The following is a 20,968-nucleotide window of genomic DNA, read 5'->3' on the forward strand; positions in this document are numbered from 1 at the left end:
GCCCACATACGGTCATTGGATATTCACCAGGGAGTAAGGCAGAGCAGATATTCTCAAGAAGTTTAACTAAAACATACAGGGACTGTGATAACACACCAGCTTAGAAGTCATTTAGAAATGAAACTGACGTCTTCACCACAGGAAACCTAAGTCATGGTAGGACAAAATCGCTTTGGAGCAGCAATAGAAAGAGGAAGGAGCCCACCTGCGAAGAGGCAAATGAAACCTACACACAGAGAGTAAGAGAGGTGGTCCACGTAATCAAGAGAGAGGGTCTCTATGAGGCCAGCTTATAGCCCATTTCTACCTCCTTGATGGTCTCAATGTCTCTTTTCTATCTTAATAATAGAAAAGTCTGAATAGTTGCTGTGGCTGGCTTTCTTTCACACCACCCGGTCCCACTGCACTCAAAACCGCTATGTATACACGTCTTGTTTTTGCTTTTCACATAACATAAATAGGGGGAAATAAATGAGGCAAAAAGATTGTAGAAAGTAATTTGTGTACAAAAGACATGGTTTCTCCTATTCTAAGATATTCTTGAGTATTTGTGTTTTTCTTTTCCAATATAAAAATATCTGAAATTGTTATGGGCAGTAATTTATGGGAAGTAATTATGGGCAAATGCACTCAGGGGCTATCACGGAGAGGCTTCCCTGTAATGCAGGTGTCCTCTGTACTACGTGAGTTAGCTTAGCAGCACAGAAGGAATTCCTTCATGCATCAATCATAAATGTTACTGAGCTCCTACTAAAAACATAACTGTTGTAGCAATGGCATAGGTGATTCTACTTAATATCTTTATGGAAATTATGAGAAATACTTCCTGTGCAGGACAAATATCCCCTCTGGAGTTTGACGTGGGAGTGGTCATGGGCTACATTTCAGCCCTTTCATTCCTTTCCTCTGCAACCTTGTGTATTACAGAACCTTTACAACCTTCCGTGGTGGCCACTGTTCCAGGCACTGTGAATAAGATGACAGAGAAAGTCCCTTGCTTATACAATTTAGACTCTAGATGTGTTTGTCAAAGATATGGAAAGATATGCAAATGAACATTGCCTACTTCCTGCATTCGCTCCAGACTAGTGGCTTGTCACTAGAGTTGACTGATTCACAAAGGTAACGCCTCACAAAGTTGAATCTTATTTTGTATTTGGATTGTTAATTATATCTTAAATTGTCCTCAAGATGACACAATGTTTTGGCTTTGATGTAAAAAGTTGTTGTGCACACAGACATCTGTCTCTTCTATGCCAGGCAATGCAATTGAAGGCAATGTGAATTTCCAAACCTCAGAAGGGCTGAAGTTTTGCATTTAGGAAATATTGTTGCCCATAGTTCATGGATCACAACCAACTATTATGGGTTAAACATCTGCCAAAATTCTACAGCTAATTTTCAAGACAGAATGTTTAATGTCCAGGGATATTTCATTCAGCTAATGAAAAGAATAAAACAGGAAATGTAGACAGTTTCCAGTGTCACTCTAGCTTCCTCAATATTATAAGATAGGATTCAGAGAAATTGAAGTTATCTCCATCACGAACATGAGATTGAAGAAAGCAGTGATCATCATAATGGTTCATAACTGCTTATGTCCAAAAGTGACTGATGAGAAAATTTACACTCTTACCATAAAAAAAAAAAAGCGTTAAACCGTTACACGTGGTATTCAAGAACGAATTGGTATTAAGTCATTTATATAAATAGTATTTTTCATTAGGAAAAAATATTGTGCTCATTTAATAGATTTTTACCTTTTCCCTACAACAGTTTTTTTTTTTTTTTTACAATAGCTTCGGTGTATAAAATAGATTTATTTTAAGTTAAAAGTATGCTAAGCAAAATAAGTCAGAGAAAGACAAATATATGATTTCACTCATATGTGGAATTTAAGAAACACAACAGATGAACGGAGAGGAAGGAAAGGAAAAATAAGCTAACAACACAGAGGGAGGCAAACCATAAGAGACTCTTAAATAAAGAACACAAACTGAGGGCTGCTGGAGCGGAGGTGAGTGGGGGGATGGGCTGAATGGGTGATGGACATTAAGGAGGGCCCTGGCTGGGATGAGCACTGTTTGTTACATGGGAGTGATGAATTACTGGGTTCTGCTCCCCAAACCATTACTACACTGTATATTAACTAACTTGAATTTAAATTAAAACAATTAAAAGTATGATTTTAACATAATATGATCTTAGACTTCAAATAAACATACCCATCTTGCTCTCTGAAGATCTCAATTTCAATTAGTAAATTTGGTTTTGGTGTTTAATATCCACTCTGTACTGTGCCAATCACTGCCAGAGATTAGAAAGGAGCTAGTCTTTGCATACCTTGCTTTAATTTTACCCACAGTGTAGCTGCAGAGTAAAGCTAAAATGCAATAAAATAATTTGATATTGTACTAGAAAGCACATAATTTGTTGACAAGTAGTAGTCATGGCTGGGATGAGCTTGAATGGCTTTAAAGGAGAGGTGATACTTGAAACTCAAATTCACCATAAAGGACTGCATGGTCTGGACCGACTACGGACAAAGTGCAACATGATGAAAAAAATATGACGGTCAGAATCAAAAGCCACCGAAAGGAAAATATGGGGTACTTATAAGAAACTAAAAACATACATTTTATGATATTAAGGAACCAACCATCCTCCCATTTCTAATAGTTTCCCATATCACAAGAATGTCTATATTTGCTATTTTATTAAGAAGTGAACTACTAGATTGAACTCCAGCTACTGTTTCAGCCATTCTCTCTATACCCTTATTCATGCCTCTCTAAGGGATGAAGTTATTTACGGGGTTGGTGAGTTGGGGAGAAAAGAGTTGAATAAACACGATACTTCCTTCTCTTAAAAGGCATCCAATCCTCAACACACATCACTTCTCTGGCTGTCTTGTTGGGTGAGATATGGAGAGGGTTCTGAAGGGTAAACCCTTCAGAATAAACAAGTTCAAATTCAGTGACTAGAGTGACTAAGTTGTAACTCAACTTTTAGGTTTTTTTTTTTCAATCATGAAAGCTTTTAAGGTTGATTTTAAGGCTGAGTACATAGCAAAATTATGCACATTCAGTTTTATTTTGACCTATATGACATGGCCTTAAGCCCAATTTTGGGAGTTTCAAGAGCAGCTTAATGTGAAATATACACTGGGCACGTGGGGTTTTTAACGACACAGGAAGAATATCAGCTCGGAGTAGAACTTGGTTTAAATATAAACTGCCATAAAGTCTAACATATTTTTATTGTCCATATGTTTAATTCGTAACATTTAATAGCTCCCAAATAGTCAAAATATTAAACACTAACTTCCATGATTTCAAAGAAACAAATCTGTTGTCTACTTCTTCCTAGCCATAGCAATTTTCAAATGCTACTCCAACTTACTGATAATACCAAAGGGGTGGCATAGGATACTTTCTCCTAATGAAGATACCCATGTGTTCATGTGAAGGATGGCCAATACATTCTGATTCATTCCTCTTATCTCTAAGTTAACTCACTCGAGTCTAATTTAAAATGGCATGAGGTTTCAGGATTCAGCCAGCAGCTTATCAACTCACTTCACTGATGGGTTAGCAGGATGGGAAAACTTGTCCCCTTGGTCTCTGACGATCACACCGTCACATGAAGGAAACATTTCTGTTAATTTTATATAAAGGTAAAATAGTAAAAACTGTACAATTAATTATCTGGCCCCATAGAAACACCTGCACACCTATTTTCTGACTGGGGCTGAGAAACATAGCCCACTTGGGCTTGATCTCACATGGTCTGCTGGCTTCCACAAGTTTTCTTGGAATTTCCCATTGACTTACAGTCTTTGGCTAAGTTCTCTGATTTCCTATCATTCCTTCTCCCCAGCCCTAGCCTTTTTCGTCTCTAAGGGTCCCCTGTCCCATAGATTCTATCTTCATTCAGCCCCACATTTAGTAAAAAACGTGCCATAATACTATTTCCATATACCTTTCTCCTTTTACTAAGATGGTACTAGATTCTTCATTTTAGCTCTTTGTTAATCCCTTATGTAAGTTGCCTCTAATATGGATGAAGCGTTAACTGAAGCACCCAAAACGTATTTTAAAAGGTTCCCCTCCCCAAGTGGGTTCTGCATTTTAGTCAGTCTACAGAAGTATTAGACTATTTCATCAGGAATGGGAGAGAGATCTTTCACCTTTTGGTACAAAATGTATTTATGGGAATAAAATTTAAAAATTACATTACTGCAATTCTAAAATGCACTTTGTCACATATTAAGATTTCTAAAATTGACATGACACTTACAATTTGTATTTATGTTTAAGGTGGTGGTGTTTCTTTTGAGCCACAGCAGCTGTAATTAAATCAATGGTGCATCATACAATCTAATATCTTCAATGTGATAAAATACGTTACTAATTGTCTTCTCAGGTCCCTACATTACTCTGCCGTGGCTAGAGCTTTAGGACATATTTTATTATTAGGCTAATGTGACGGAATAATATAATGATAAATTCAGAAAGAACATAAAACATTAAATGGTGGATTTTATGGCAATGTGTATTGACTTTTTATTAATAATGTATTGTCTATTAAAGAAGAATTTCATGAAAGCAAAATGTGCAGAACAGAAATTATAGCTATAACTATAATGACAGTGAATAGTGACTCCAATGGCATTTAACAGATGTTCTATTTTCTAAGTAACAGCTGCTTGATGCATTCATTGTACCAAGTTAATGGTCTGCTAGTGTTATTTCACTTCACAGATAAATTACTATGCCCGCTTTAAAAAAAAGATATGTAATTTTTCATGGGAATGATAGTGTAACAGACTTTAGAAATAAGTAATAGTTCTCATGCTTTTATAGCTAAAAGGAGTGATGAGTTGAGGCAATTATCCAGATAATCTAGGACCAGAGGCCAGATCTCTTTAAACTACGAAAGGTGATTGTTTAAAAAAAAAAAAAGTACAGGGCATGGTTGACTGAACTGAATGTAGATCTCGTTACGACCACTTATATTGCATTATCTAGTGGTTCGCAAACTTTGTTGAATTACTAGGCACACTGGCCACATTCAGGTCAATTACATCATAATCTCTAGGGGTGGGCTCCAGGCACTGATCGTCTTTTAAATTTTTCCAGGTGATTTCAGTGTGTAGCCAATGCTGAGAAGCAAAGGGAAAACAAAATGATACAGTTTGTCACAAGATTTTACTGGGTGATTGTCATTAAAATTGTAGGACTGAAAGGACAGCAGAAAGATAACCGAGTCAACTTATCACTTTCTTCCGAATGCTGAATATAAAAATCTGTCCCTGAAATCAACGTGAAAATCACAATGATTTGTTACATGAGTGGCTATTTAGGCATCAATTATTTTGCATTATTTAACACCCTGAATTGAATTCAACATTTGTGTATATGTGTGATTCTTTCAGTCAACTCTGGGTATCCCAACACTACTTTACTTTTAGTAAAACCTAACGGTCAACTGATGAAAAATGGTAGATATGTACGATCCCCAAAGTGGGTAGATCTAAAGTATTATAGAACCAAAATTATTTTTCCACGGAATTATATTTGATCATTGTAATTTTTACACAATACTGTGACTATTAAAAGGGCTCTAATGTAGCTGAATTATTTAAGTGGCTTTGAATTTTTGACTACTGAAACTAAATTTGGAATGCATGAAATCTGCTACTGGTTAAATCAGAAAATCATATAGATTAAATTTTGCTGAAGCTTATATTTTCCAAACATAATGATATCATCTGAGATATAAATTTCTATTTAATCACATAACTATCTGCTTTCTACAGTTATATTTTTGTGCTCAATTCACTTGCTAAATAATTGTAGCCATATGGGATATTGAGAATTGATTTACTTATATCTAACTAATCAAACTGATTTTAAGACATTAACAAATGATATTTCAAATCCGCACTTAGCCTTTGTGTGTGTCAATGTATGTCAATTGGTTTCCATACAACACCCAGTGCTCATCCCAACAGGTCCCCTCCTCAATACCCATCACCCACCCCCCAACCACCCTCAAAATATCAGTGTGAACGATAAATACCTTTTTGGGTCACTTTGGTTAGGTTACCTTAAAATTACTAGAAAATATGACTTCTAACAATAATTACAGTGGGGGCACCTGGGTGGCTCAGTCAGTTAAGCGACTGACTTTGGCTCAGGTCATGATCTCACGGTTCGTGAGTTCGAGCCCCGAGTCGGGCCCAGTGTGGACATGCTCAGAGCCTGGAGCCTGCTTCGGATTCTGTGTCTCCCTCTCTCTCTGCCCTCCCCGCTCTCGTGCTCTGTCTCTTTCTGTCTCTCAAAAATAAGTAAATGTTAAAAAATAATTTAAAAAGTAAGTAGTGTGGAAAAAACCTACTGAAATCGGAGACAACACTGTACTGCCAGTACTTCTATCTTCTCATCTATAAAGTGGGAGCATTTGATCAGATGATGCTCATATTTCCATTTGTTCTAAAAGTTATCACAATGTTAAAAGCACATCAGCATTTTTCTCTTCTCTCACAGTGCTTTGTCATTATGTTTTAATTTTCATCTCTTCAATTGCCATTGATTTTATTGAACAGATATTTACCGAGCATACCCTATGTGTCATATATCATGTTACGTGAATGGGAAACACCAGTGAACAAAATGCACATTTCCACCTGTTCTCTCAGCAAGTGAAATTGTTAATGTCCACGTAGCAGTCCAAGGAAGTAGAAACTGTCACGGCAGCTCAGGAATCCTGTGTCGTGCTAGCAGACTCCCCAGCTGCTGGTAATCACTTCTAGTTTGCCTTACCATTTCCTTCCACTCTTTCCGTTTCTACTCTATAGACATCAGTGTTTGTGATCTCAACCTGGCACTCTCTCTCAACAGAGATTAGAAAGGTAGGAAGGGGCAGGCTGCCTGGGTGGCTCGGTCCATTAAGCACCCGACTTTGGCTCACGTCACGATCTCATGGCTCGTGAGTTCGACCCCCACGTTGGGCTCCGGGCTGACAGCTCAGAGCATGGAGCCTGCTTCGGAGTCTGTGTCTCCTTCTCTGTCCTCCCCTGCTCGTGGTGTGTTTCTGTCTCTCTTCTCTCTTTCCCAAAAATAAATAAACACTAAAAAAAAAAAAAAAGTATGAACGGAGAATAGGTCTGATCATGAGATGGTCACCAACGTTACTGTTACAGTCCCCTAAGGCATCTCTGTTCTCCAGACCATGCGGCTAGGAATGATCCCCCCTTTCAAAATATTAATATTAATTTCTCTCTATCACCACTCTAATAGAGGTAGACAGTTTGAATTTAAAAATACAGGGAAAGGGCGACTGAGCTTTGGAAAGTTCAAATTAGCATTAACAGTGTAACTTTTCAATTCCCATTATTAAACTTTTATCTCATTTCTGTTATTATTTTAAAATGTCTGCTTCCTGTTATTTGAATTTAAACTGTTTTCTTTTACCTTTTAAAACTTTGGAATACGTTTTCACTGTATTCATCTTCTCCCCTCTACCTGCAATCTGGAAGTGTAGTCGTATGGTGAGAGTTGACAGCACAGTTTTCCTCATTCTTTCTCTCCTCGAGACTGGAAAATCTGATCTGGGATACCTCAGATATTCTCAGGTTTATAGTCTTTTCCCAAGTACGTGCTACTTTTAAAGACCTGCAAATGTGTCATATAGCACTATCTTTAGGAAGACCTATGTGTTCTAACATCTATGGCTTTGAACATGTGACAAAAGGATTGTGAGCAGGAGTGAAACTAAAATGAGAGAATCTATTTTCGATTGTTCACTTTAACAACATCATCGGCCTATCAAAATGATCTTGCGGTGCCAAACTCCGGATACTTGTTCAGGAAGAAGACACGGAAAGTCCGGAATCAGGCTCATGGCATTGTTTCTGCATTGAAGCACGCTGATAGAAAAATGGCTACACAAACCTTTTTATTAGGTTTTTTAATAAGAATATTAATAAAGGTGCTATCTCATACATGACTCTAATTTTTCTTCTGTGGCTAAATTTTAGGAAAAAAGCTCTCACTAGTAAATTAAAAATATTTTAATGATAGTTTTAATAATTTGAACACTTTTGAAACTCATAAATAAGTTTCCTTCCGTAAGTATCGTACACTTAAAAAATGTTAAGTGGCTAGATCGCATGTTAAGTGTTCTTAGCACAATAAATAAAAAAAAGTCTGTTTACTTCTTATTTTGCCCAATGGGAAGCTTGGTGCCAAATTTTGAGGCTTTACCCTCCTCTGCCTATTACACTATCCATGGAATATTGTGGGCATATTTCTGTGCAACGTTTCCATCATTTTCCTTCTCTAATTTTCCCTTTCTTTAGTTTTCTAATTTATTTGTGCTTGACCAGGTGAATCATGTGTATCTCTTTGAGCCATTCTAAATATTTTTTTTTTTCCGGAACGAGATATATAATAAATAAGTATAATTAGAATAGAGTAGAAGTAACACTCAAAAGATTTAATAGTAGGCAATATATTTGAAAGTATGTTCTGTTTGAATAAACTGAAGGTCAAATAAATGCTTCACTAGTAACTAAATTTGATACATAAGAATGTTTTTATATAGGCATTCGAATATTTATATATATAAATAAATATAATGTTCTTAGATCAACAGAACTGAAAGAAATTCAGTAGAAATAAATGAAACAGTTTAAAAATAAATTGACTCTACATATTAAAATTTTCTCCAAGTCAAAAATACTTGGAATGATAGGCAAATACATTCAATGTATTGCATTGAAATGAATACTCAATTTATTTTCAAAAAAAATCTGACATTTACCCTTTGAAATTGCAGACAAGACTAACAGTTTGAGTCAAGTTCTCCACCTACCAAGAAAGCATGGGAAATAAGAATGTACTAGGGGATCACGGGGTTTTGTGTATGAGATTGTTTTCATTTTAAAAAATTATCATCAGTGTGGCTGCTTTAGATGTGTAGGTCACATGCTTTTATTATATGGTTGTGACTTTTGCAAAAGCTGTAGGCACCTTCCAGATGAGTTTATTAAACAAAGTATGTAATCTGGATCCAAATGTGCATACTTTCATTTGACCACTAAGGGGTCTTAGAGCATATCATTAGCAGCTTAGTGTTTCAAAATATCCAGAGAGAGTGATAAATTACCACAAAAGAAAAGAAATGCCAGTTTGCTATACTTTTTTCCTATTGGATCTCAAGTTAGTATTACTCCTTGGTTTCATGGAAAGTAATTTCCAGATGGACTCAATAACTTGACACATCTCCAGACCCTTCAAGCCTTCTAATATGACAAGGATAATCTAGAAACTTTTGCCAAGCTAATTATATAATAGTATGTTTTTTTTTTTTACTGATTTTATGGTGAAGCTAATGCAAACATCTCCTTAGGTGATGTACTCAGTGACCTTACAGAGACCGTGGAATTCAGAGTTCTTGTGTGGCACACTTCCATAGTTTCATCTCAGTCAGTTGTAAATTGTAGTCAGAATTTTTTAAATCCCCTTCATTTCTAACTCTATTCCTTTGTGTACCATTATAGTAGCATTCCAAATTATATTGATAAAGCTACCCCATTGTTAGGAGCTGAAATGTGTCCTCTGGACATTCATATGATGAAGCCCTAACCCCAAGACTTTCGAATGTGACCAAATTGGGAGACAGAAAGGTTAGAGAGGCAATTAAGTAAAATAATGTCACTAGGGTGGGTCTTAATCCAATATGGCCGGTGTCCTTAGAAGAAGAGATATTTGGACCCAGGGATGTACAAAGGGAAGATCATACGAAGACATGAGAAGATAGCTATTTATGAGCCAAGGAGAGAGGCCTCCAAACGAACCAAAACCCTGCCACCACCTTGACCTCAGACTTCCAGCCTCCAAAACAGTGACAAAATAAATTTCTGCTGTTTAAGCCACCCATTTGTGGTACTTTCTTACAGGAGACTTAGCAAACTAATATACCCATTAGAATGGGGATATGAACACTTGAAGATATTGCCCAGAATTGTAAGGGGAGGGTAAGTGAGAATAAAGCCTGGATTATTTTCAGGAATCCTCTACATACGCTACCACTTTGCCCTTGCATGTTTTACTGTATTTCATACTCTAGTAGATCATAAGCATTTTCTGGGCCTTGTTTTGTTTGTGTATGAGTACTTATGGTAGAAAGTGCCATCGACAGGGCATGGGTTTTTATAAAGAGAAACAGATGATGCAGGTCTCCCGCCGCCTGTATCTTATGATAAAAAGTGCAGGGCTGATACTGCTGGGGCCCAAACTGCTATGTGTCCCCCAGAACGTATTCTCTTTTTTCACAAACAAACTCTACTCATCATTCAAGCAGGACACAATGGCCACCCAGTTAGGAACTATCTTTTGCCATCCTCCCTGGAAGCTAAATATGATCAGGTGACTAACATCTGGCAAATAAAAATATGGGCAAAATGATGCATGGGGCTTTTATAACAGAGCTTTAAGAGGGAGCCGGCTTCCCTCCACTTCCTTTTTTCCCTTCCTTTTATGGGCTGGGAGCGAAGTGTGGTGGTGAGCGAGTTATACCATGAGAATACAAATACCCAGAAGACTGCAGAACAATGAAATGGAAGCCACCTACCTTAGGAGAATTTCCTGGAACAAAACTACTTCCCCTATCCAGAACTATCTACCTTACATGAGACAGAAACAAACCTCTAACTTTTGGGAGCCATGCCATTTTTCACTTATTTCTTAGAGCCACCCAGCCTGCATCTAAGTATATGATTGCCATTGGCTCGAACTAAAGTATCACACAAAAATATAATACTCGTGTGGGTAATAAGGGAAAAAAATAAGGCCGCTGTAATTTTTTCCTTGTCCCCTGTGAAATTGTTACTGTAATCATCTCACAACATATACGATCCTGACCTAATAAATGCAACTCAATATCTCCACCAATAAATCTATTCTGAGTGGGAAGAAAAAGAAATCATTCCCTACTCTTTACTTGAAAACTATTTATGTAACAACATTTTATCGATACTTGTCCCCTGAATTTACATAAAAGAAAATCAGTCTTCAGTTTTGGTCTTATTGTAGGATTGTAAGTTTTTACTTAATGCAATTACAATTTCCCAAGTTTGGATAATCCAAATAGCCTGCTGAATCAAAAATAAAGCACAGATTTCTTGAACATCTCACTGATACAGCAAGTGTTTGTTAATTTAAAAAAAATCAAGGGGGTAGAGTGTGCTGTGATTTTTTTTTCTAAATGCCTAATGGCTCAGCAAAGTTTAAGATGAAAACACATTATTGATATTGACTGTTTCCTTTATATCAACAGCTTTTCAAGTAATCCGGTAATGAATCAACTGAAACAAAAATGAAGCTATGAATACCTTGACCTTAAATTTTAGGGGGCAGTAATGTCTGACTAGCTGTCAAGAGAAACAGCAAGTATGTACCAGCTGAAGATTAAAGGAAACCCTGTGCCCTCTGGTGATGGAAATCATAGCAGCTGCACAGACCCCTCAAGACTTTGTTTTTAATTGCGACATCAGCAGTCTGCTGATCTTTCAAGACCTGTCCAGCCCAACTGTCCGCAGCCTGTGCCTCCTTGCTCTCATCATGGTTGTGGAGTCCCTCTAAGCAATCTTGGGCAAGCTAGGGAACAGAGAATCTCCGCTCTGGATTCACTTTCTGACAAATGATGCATGTATTTTTAAGGACTGATTCATAACCTACCTACCTAATTCTAAACAAGCTCTGGGGAGATTCTGGCTACAGCTGCCCACCGGTTTTATCATGATTCAGAAATACAGAGTTAAACTACTGATGAAATTTTAAGGAAAGGACAAGTGAAGCAAGATAATATTTGTAATTCAACTACTGTTGCACATTAATAGTGTCTTGCAAATTCACATTGCTGTGTGTTTCTTTGTGTGTTAAAAATAACCTTCAGTGATACAGGCTTTACCTTTCCCCAGGCAACTTCAGAATCCAAATTACTAGGCATTCCTTCAACTGCTGATCTCTTCGTCAATTCCATATCTGTAGCTGCCAGCCATTCTGTCAGGGCATTCATTTCCTTTCGCATCTTACGGGACAATTTCAAGCATTTTTCCAACTGTTGCTTTCTTTCCGTCACCTGACAAGAATGATAATAAAATGTAACTTGGTTTACTTTTTCAATTTAGGTTTAGTTATACTCATGTAATAGGAACTTTAATAGTTTTGTCATTTAAAAATACCCTTTTTCTTACTTTTCAAAAATAATATTTTAGAAAAACCAGACATTCTATTAATGGTGAATAGACACAGTCTGGGGAAGATGAGATCCTTTCTCCAAAAGACTCTGTCCTATATCAGGTAGGAAAAAAAAATCTATAATCATTTTCTTCAATATAAATAAAAATAATTTATGGTCAAATTTTTTAAATATATTGAATGATGTAAGTCAAACTAAAGATATAACACACTGCTTTTAAAAAATCTTCAATCACCTACCAAATGGATGGCAAAGTTTACAATCCTCTGTAGACAAATGAGGTTTGCTAGTAAGGAATCAAAATGGAGAAAGAAACAATATGGCTTCTCTCAGGCAGTAAAATTATTTCTATAATGCTTAAAATGGTCAATTGTATTGTCATCGTATCTATAAAGTGCCTTACTTTTCCAGAAAAACAACACAAAGAGTAAGTCACTTCCCCCTTAAATATTTTTTGCCATCCAAGGGGGGTAAACGATTTAATTCCGAAACAAAATTTTTATCCCTATTAACAAAGAAAATCATAACCTGATTTTGTGTCCCAGTTTTCAATGTTTAGGACTAAACCCCGCCCCCCAAAATCAAATTCTTCCACATTCTCACACGGAGAATGAACAAATGCGTACCATTCCACAGCCTCTCCAGATATGCCTAACATCTGTAAGTGTTTAGGGTTGGTGGGTTGACCAAAAAGCCCAGAATCTCTTCTTGATCTGTTGATCAATCCATCTATCTATACACAAACACACACACATATGCACACACCAACACATATGAATACATAATAATCCGGCCGTAAGCATGAAAAATGCCAAAGTGACGATACCTTTAAAGAATCCAAAATGCTACAATCAAAATAAACACACTGAAACTTTGATATGGATTCCAAACACTCAACAAAATGTTTTAGTTTCTTTAGCAGAGGTGTATGCACATTAAAAAAAAAATGTTTAGTTGCTGAGGCTGCAAATTCAATTTTTTTTTCTTTTACAGATTTCCCCCTTCAGGGAAGTAAAAGCATCTGCCCCTTGGACTGTGAGGATTTTATTTCTGTGTGGGAGAAAAAAAATAGACCTTACAGTGTGTTTCTGTGCATAGTTGTTTTTTTTTTTCTATGCACTAGTGGTAGAAAAGGAATCCTAGATTCGATATTTCAAAGAAATTCTATCTTCCCAGAGCTAATGCATTATTGATTTTTATTTATTCTATTTTGTTTATATCCAGCTAAATAGGTTTTAATAAAACAGGAGACACTGCCATCTTAAGGAAAATTGAGTTTTACACTTTTATGTGTACGTGTGTGGAAAAGGGATACATTTAAAAGAGTGCCACCTGCAGTAGAATGCCTCAGCAGTCGTTCCCTGGATAAATGTAAGTGAGGCTGATAGGAGCACTGACGACGTGAGCATGAGTATTTGAGGTTGATTGGCCTATTGCTATTTAAGTATATTTCCATAAAAATCAAAGCACAGAGAAGCTACACAAGCAAGTCCTCAATTTCTATTCACTGAACAATGAAGCTAAGTTGATGATAATAAACAGATAAAAATATATTCTGGAAGAAAAGTGCTATGGACTGAATTGCATCCTCTCCACTCTGAATTAAGACACTGCAGCCCAAAACCCCACTGTGACTGCATTTGGATATAGGATCTTTAAGAAGTAATAAAGGTTAAAAGAGATCATAATGGTAAGACCCTAATCTGATATGACTGTGGTCTTACTAGAAGAGGAAGAAAGATCTCTCTTTCCTCCCACTCCCTATTCTCCCATCCTTCTACTCCCTCTCCTCACTTCTCCGCCTTGAGAGGTCACAATAAGGATGTGGCTTATGCAAACCAGGAAGAGTGTCTTCCTAAGCTGGCACCTTGATCTTGGACTCCCCAGCCTCCACAATTGTGAACAAATAAGTGTCCAAGCCACCTGATCTATGGTATTTTGTTATGGCAGCCTGAGCTAACAAAAAAGGAGCGTACATTGAAGTCAGGCAAGTACAACTATATAAATTCTGAAGATGATTAAAATAGAAGGTTTTTTTACACAAAAATAATAATCTATTAAAATAGGCTTTGTTTTGTTTGATTTTATCAAATAGAACCACTGTTGTTGAAGGTAATTCAACAATTTAAGACTTTTTTTCTTGGAGAAGGAATACATGACTTACCACATTTTTGTAACAATATTTATATATATTCTTTTTATCGTTACTGCTTCTAAATTTTATTTCAAAAATAAATTTTTGCCCTGCCTTTTTACTGTATTCTATCATGCTATTAAAGTATGATTTCTTAGTATTTCATTTTGCTTTAATGATATCACTAAGTGCCAAATGGTTAAAATAAACATAAACTTTCAAATATATATTTTCGAGGTTAAATAGTACTTTACATCTTCATGAGACTCATTCACTTAATAATAAGTAACTTGGGTCACTAATAGTCTTCAAACTTCATTTTTATTGTTTTACATTCAGGGACTATTTTATGTAAAATTTACTCTTGCAAAGGCAAAGATTTTGGGAAATTCTTCAAGGCAAAAGCAACGAAAAGGAAAGGAAAGGAAAGGAAAGGAAAGGAAAGGAAAGGAAAAGCACGGAAAAGGCTAGGGTCGGTCCTTGAAGGTGACAAGTCATGCTATTATGACTATTTTTTATGATTACTATCATTATTTTCAGCCATAAAACTTCTAAATCTATAGAGCATAGATAGAGAATGTTTGATTTGAGGAAAGTGGGGTAACGATCCTCGTCATTCCACTGTTTGGGAGAGCGGATAGAGAAATATAAACATCTTTAATTAACGGGGACATGGAACTGGGCACTGAACACTATCAGGACAAAAATACACAAATAATCAGAGAGCAATAGGACTTCACTGGATATCCATGCTACCTTATTAGCCAAATGTGGTGGATCATGCAAGACTTGCCACACAGGGAAATAATCTCTATGGAATGTGACAGCTCTATTACACTTAATGCGGTCTATGTGGAATGTGTCAACTCCATTGTATCGAAATACACGTAAGTGCATTAGTTTATAAAAGGCTCCAGCCTTTAAGTCATCACAAGCAAATGTATACAATGAAAAGAAGGCGAGTTTAGAGGAAAGAAACCTTTTTAAAACCATACGATGGGCCAATAAAAATCTCTTTGAGCTGTACATATTTTTTAATGCAGATTGGAAAGAATATCCTTATGGATTAATTATTGTTTCTTAACAAGAACTACACAAGGGACTATATCTATCTCTATCTGTATGCATAAATGTGTGTATGTACCTATCTACTGAGAGAAAATGATTAACTTTCTAAGACATTAATTGTGCATCATCACTACCTTTTGTTTTGCAATTTACAAGGAAAGTGGTAAATAGCCAGTGTTTCTGGTTCCAAGGCGCACTCACCTTTGCTCCCAGCTCATTATAATGTAATTTCAAAGCCGTGACTCTTTCATCAAGTTCTTTAGGGTTTTCTGTCTGTTTCTTCTGTACAATCTGACGTCCAGTTTTTATCACCATTTCCACTTCAGACTTCACTTCACTCAGACTTTTATACAAGTTCTAAGTTAAACATAAAACAAAATAATAAGCAATAGTGTCCAACTTATACTGTCATGATTAATAAAAAAAGAAATAGAGGTAGAGGTCACTTTCATTTTCATTCCATGTTTACAGTTTTTATGTAGTAGCATTTTGCAGCTGTGATCAATATGTAGCCTCGGCATTTTCTGTTGATTTAATATTTCTATTTGCAATTATATATAGACATGCAGACATGCAGATTCTGTAGTTATTCTTACTAAAGTAAGTGTACCTCATGTATACATTTACTTTTACAAACCAAGTTGATCAAGATTATTTATAAAAGTTAAATGATTTCTATTTTAAATGTTTTAATTATAAAATAGTAGCTGGGAGTTTGGAGAAATTCCTTGACTCTTTCACCAGGTATTTATTGAGAGCCCAATACACCAGACAGTATTTGAGTCACTAGAGACACATTCACTGTTGTTCTCACACATTTCAGTGGGTATGAAACACCTAAATTTCCAGATCACAATTTCAACATCTATTAGTTAAATCATATATAAGGAAGGCAGGCAGGCAATTTTAAATATGCCAATTACATTATGTAAATGTCTTTTCTAAATGGGGCTGATCAATTGAATACAAACAGATACAAAAATATAATTTAAAAACTCACAGGGACATCACAACCATAAAGAACAAATGTATTACTTCCGGAAAGTATACTGCTTTCAGACTTACGAAACAAGCATCACAACTTCACCTGACAGCTATTTTCCTGGAAAGATATGTGTATGTATGGAGGCATGAAAGCATACACATAGGTACAAGGTGTATATGTGAAGACATGCATATATAATAGTTTACATGATACATTGTTGCTTTCACATGTTCAGTGGTAAGTGTGAACAACTACATGTTTTATTGTTACTAAGAAACAAAGTTACTAGTAGGTAGCTGCTTTTTCTTGGGAATTACAACTTGGTTTATTTTCTCTTTTCAGTTTAAAATCAATGCCCAAAACAATACATTTTGTAAAGGTTAGGCAAATATTAATTAAAGCTAATACATAATCTATTTCCATCTTAATCCCTTCTTTGATGGTTGTTTTGTGTTAATATTCATTTACTAATAATTTTGGGTTCTGTCTGAGCTTTCCAGATGATTTTTTTACTTCATTTTATTTCTAACCTAGAAATGATAAAATCTCGGTATGTAGAAACATTCAACCATTAACTGTACAGAGGGAATCAATTCTGTGAATTTTGAAATCAGAGATATATGCAAATGATTTACTCTTTAAACATAAAAAAAACCCTCAGTGATTTAAATTTATGTTGAAAGTTCAAAGTACTGCTAGCCGTTAAAATCATATCATTCAGTATGCAGAAAAAAATATTTATCACCAAGGGAGGGAAACATCCCTTATATTTCTTTGTGCTCATGCTGGGAAGACTTTTTTGTTAACTCAACAAAAATTTCTTGAAGGCAAAGGCAATGATTATAGTATAGGCAATGAGGCATATGTTTTTAATGTTTTTATTTATTTTTGAGACAGAAAGAGAGCATGAGCAGGGGAGGGAACAGAGAGAGAGGGAGACACAGAATCTGAAGCAGGCTCCAGGCCTCTGGGCTGTCTGCACAGAGCCTGACACGGGGCTCGAACTCACGGAGTGTGAGATCATGACCTGAGCCGAAGTCAGATGCTTAACCGACTGAGCCACCCAAGCGCCCCTGCAATGAGGCATCTTAAGTACTTTTTTAAAATATAAAAGTTAAGAAAAAAAAAAAAAGGTATCCTTATGGAAGGACTACTTGAATTGCTCCTGACTTTAAACCAGAACTAGAAACAAATTGAACAAGTACTTGAAGCTGTTTCAGGTACCCTCAGGGCAGTCACAGCTGGGTGCAGGGAACATTGTTTCCACCTCATACTTACCAGCAGACAAGTTTTACAAAGTACTATTAGAGACCTAATCATGGAAGGCAACAACTCTCCCTTTGGGGATATATTTAACCATGATGATAGTATAGTTGAGTCATTCTGCTTTCAATAATTTATGCAAAATTTAATAGGTGGTATCATCCTAGAAATCCCTAACGTTTGCTCATCTAACACCAGCTAATAATTACATACTGTTATATTCAAATGTTATTTTGGGGGGCAGGAACATTTATAATCATGATGCCACTAAAATGCAGCCTTTATTATGAAGAAATGTCACTGCATACAAAATATTTCAGAATTTTTCACAAAGAAATACACAGATTATAAAATTTTTGTTAAAAGATACTTTCCCACTCAAAATAATATGACTGAAACGCATCTAAAATGTTTCTTTTAAGTTTATGTTAGGGAGTAAATGCAGAAACAATACTAAAAACACAGAGTACTAACGAGATAACCTTGTTTTCATCTTCAATGTTAATAACATTCAGTGCTTTTGTTTTATGTGAACTTCTACCCCATTGCCCAAAGTACACATAGAGTTATAATAATAGTTGTATTGCTCTAGGAGATGCCTTTGTAATTCAGCCTTAAGTTTTCAGAGAAGTCATCAGACATGGCGAATTTCCAATAATTGCAATAAGGGACACAGCTCAAAATCCCCAAACCCTCTGAAGATTTATGCTACAGGCTAATCATGTGCCTTCCATGCCTCTTGACTCTGTCTTTGAGGTGTGGTGGGACTTCAGTATATATCCAGCACTGATATTTAATGGAAAGATACTAGGATTTGGAGTAAGAGTGCCTGGATTGGAATCTTCCCTCTTGCCCTTCACCAGCTGTGTTGTCTTTAAATTATCTCATTAGGGGTGCCTGGGTGGCTCAGTCGGTTAAGCGGCCGACTTTGGCTCAGGTCATGATCTCGCAGTCCCTGAGTTCTAGCCCCACAACGGGCTCTGTGCTGACAGCTCAGAGCCCGGAGCCTGCTTCAGATTCTGTGTCTCCCTCTCTCTGACCCTCCCCTGTTCATGCTCTGTCTCTCCCTGTCTCAAAAATAAATAAACGTTAAAAAAAATTTAAATTATCTCATTAATCAGTGGCCTTGAGAATCAGGGACAACTTGTATAGATCACTTAGCTTACTTGGTATTCATTTCTGGAACGGTTTCATTATTGTAGTTGTTGCTGTTGTTGCTGTTTCCAGACATCTAAAATTCTTTTCAGAATTTACATTTAAAATATATATTCAAAGTACTACAAAAATTAAATGGGACACCTCGCTGGCTCAGCTGGTTAAGCGACCGACTCCTGGTTTCAGGTTAGGTCATGATCTCATGGTTTGTGGGTTCAAGCCCCAAATCGGGCTCTGCACTGTCAATGTGGAGCCTGCTTAGGATTCTCTCTCTCTTTCCCTCTCTGCCTCTCCCCTGCTCTCTGTCTCTCTCTCTCTCTCAAAATAAATAAATAAACTTAAAAAATTAAATAAAGGGTATTTCCTCTTATATTCTACACAGTCCTTAGAGAATTCTGGATTCCAAAAAGACACCTACAGAGGAGGTATTAAAAGGGTACTATTTCAGTAAGTGTTCTCGTCTCTCAATACACATGTGCTAATGTTTGTTGTTAATCTTAACATAACATTGTATAATTATCATAATTATCTGAAAACAATCTTCTGTTATAAAGGAGGGTCCTCACATACTTCTTAATAAGGAAAGTCACCAGAAATACCTACCACACAATGATTTAACTGTGACTGTACTACTTCCTGTTCCACGCTCTTCGTTTCCAACGCAGGCAAATGCATCTTCACTTCATCTAGAATCATCTTACTTTCCTGTAGACGCTGCTCAAAATTGGCTGGCTTCTGGAATAATCGAAACTTCAAGGAAACATCTTGCAACTTTTTCTGGAAAGACAATGTAAGAAAGCATCCCTATAGTTTCACATTCCAAACAACAAGCAGCCATACTTTTGTTAATAGATTTTTCTTTATCCCTAAAGATAAAAAAAAGTTAAAAAAAAAAAAAAACTAAAGCAATTCTTTTCTACCTTTCCAGCAGAAACAATACATATATTTGAATTCAGTAGTTGTTCTTAATGTGGTACTAAATAAAATGTAATTTATTAATTTTATCTTTAAAATGGAAACCCCCCCAAATCTGTATTATTTACATACAATATTATAGTTTTCAAATAATGCCCTCAATCCTAATTTTGCTAATAATCAAACTGTCTAATACAGAGTATGTTTTAATACCCAACTAAAACCATTTCCTTAGTTTATGCAATAATATGTACCTGGGCCACATCGATTTGGGACAGCACCCTTTGGGCAGTCTCCTTTCCCTGGTAATGTTTCTTCATTTCTTCTAAGCTGATCTCATGACTTGTCAAATCTGATTGGATTTTCTGTTGGGAGGAAAGCATTATTAGTCAGCATGCTTTGCAGGTTATTGCAAAGAATAACACTTTCGAAGAAGATGAAATTCTGAAACTCTCTTAAACCACTATTACAATGTAGCCTCCTATAAAAAAAAAACTATTTTTTTTTTACTTACCAAACATTATCAAAAATGAAATGGCTTATTTTTCTCCTATTTGGGTTATTAGGAAAAGAAATTATCCTTTGGAATCAGCAATAATGAATAGCTATTTCATATATTTTCAGTAGGAAATAACAGTTTCCATCTAATATTTAAAACTGATATTCATTTATCTTGGAATTTACACTCAAATCTGACCAAAGACAAAATATTATGTGCGCACACACACACACACATATATATTCATATGTATGTGTGTATGTGTATATATGTATGAATATACATATATATGTATATATATACGTGTGTGTGCGTGCGTGCATGTGTATGTATATGTATGTATGTATATAAGCTGTAACAGGGATAAGATATAATGAAAGATTTGCATGTGGACAATATTCTTTAATAGTGATCTTTATTCAGTCATGCTGTGTCACATTTCAGTTAAATTTCAGGGAAATTATGGATTTAGGAAAGTGAAGTTAAATCCTTTAATTGGCCTTGATTTCTGTCTGATAAATACTCAAATCTTCTTAAAAAGACTCATTTGTAAAATTTAAGTAAGTATAAAAATTCCTGTATTTTCTATATTAAATAGACATTTTTGAGTGAGTTCTATTCAAACGTATGTCTGTATTTGACTTGTACACTTTTGAGCGTGCCACAGGAGTGGGACCAA

The 20,968-nt window shown here is 35.9% G+C and overlaps 1 protein-coding gene across 1 annotated transcript in view; it reads right to left on the reverse strand.

Annotated features, from left to right (window-relative positions):
- DMD (dystrophin) overlaps positions 1-20,968 on the reverse strand; it is a 1,614,661-nt gene that overhangs the window by 1,193,053 nt on the left and 400,640 nt on the right. Inside the window, exons 27-30 of the mRNA XM_042974140.1 lie at positions 20,045-20,155; positions 19,479-19,652; positions 15,674-15,829; positions 11,980-12,150 (exon numbers count right to left, since the gene is read on the reverse strand). Coding sequence (XP_042830074.1) covers positions 11,980-12,150; positions 15,674-15,829; positions 19,479-19,652; positions 20,045-20,155 — 612 coding nt within the window. The remainder of the gene's footprint in view (positions 1-11,979; positions 12,151-15,673; positions 15,830-19,478; positions 19,653-20,044; positions 20,156-20,968) is intronic.

The sequence above is a fragment of the Panthera tigris genome, chromosome X, assembly GCF_018350195.1.
Source record: "Panthera tigris isolate Pti1 chromosome X, P.tigris_Pti1_mat1.1, whole genome shotgun sequence".
Lineage (NCBI taxonomy): Eukaryota > Metazoa > Chordata > Mammalia > Carnivora > Felidae > Panthera > Panthera tigris.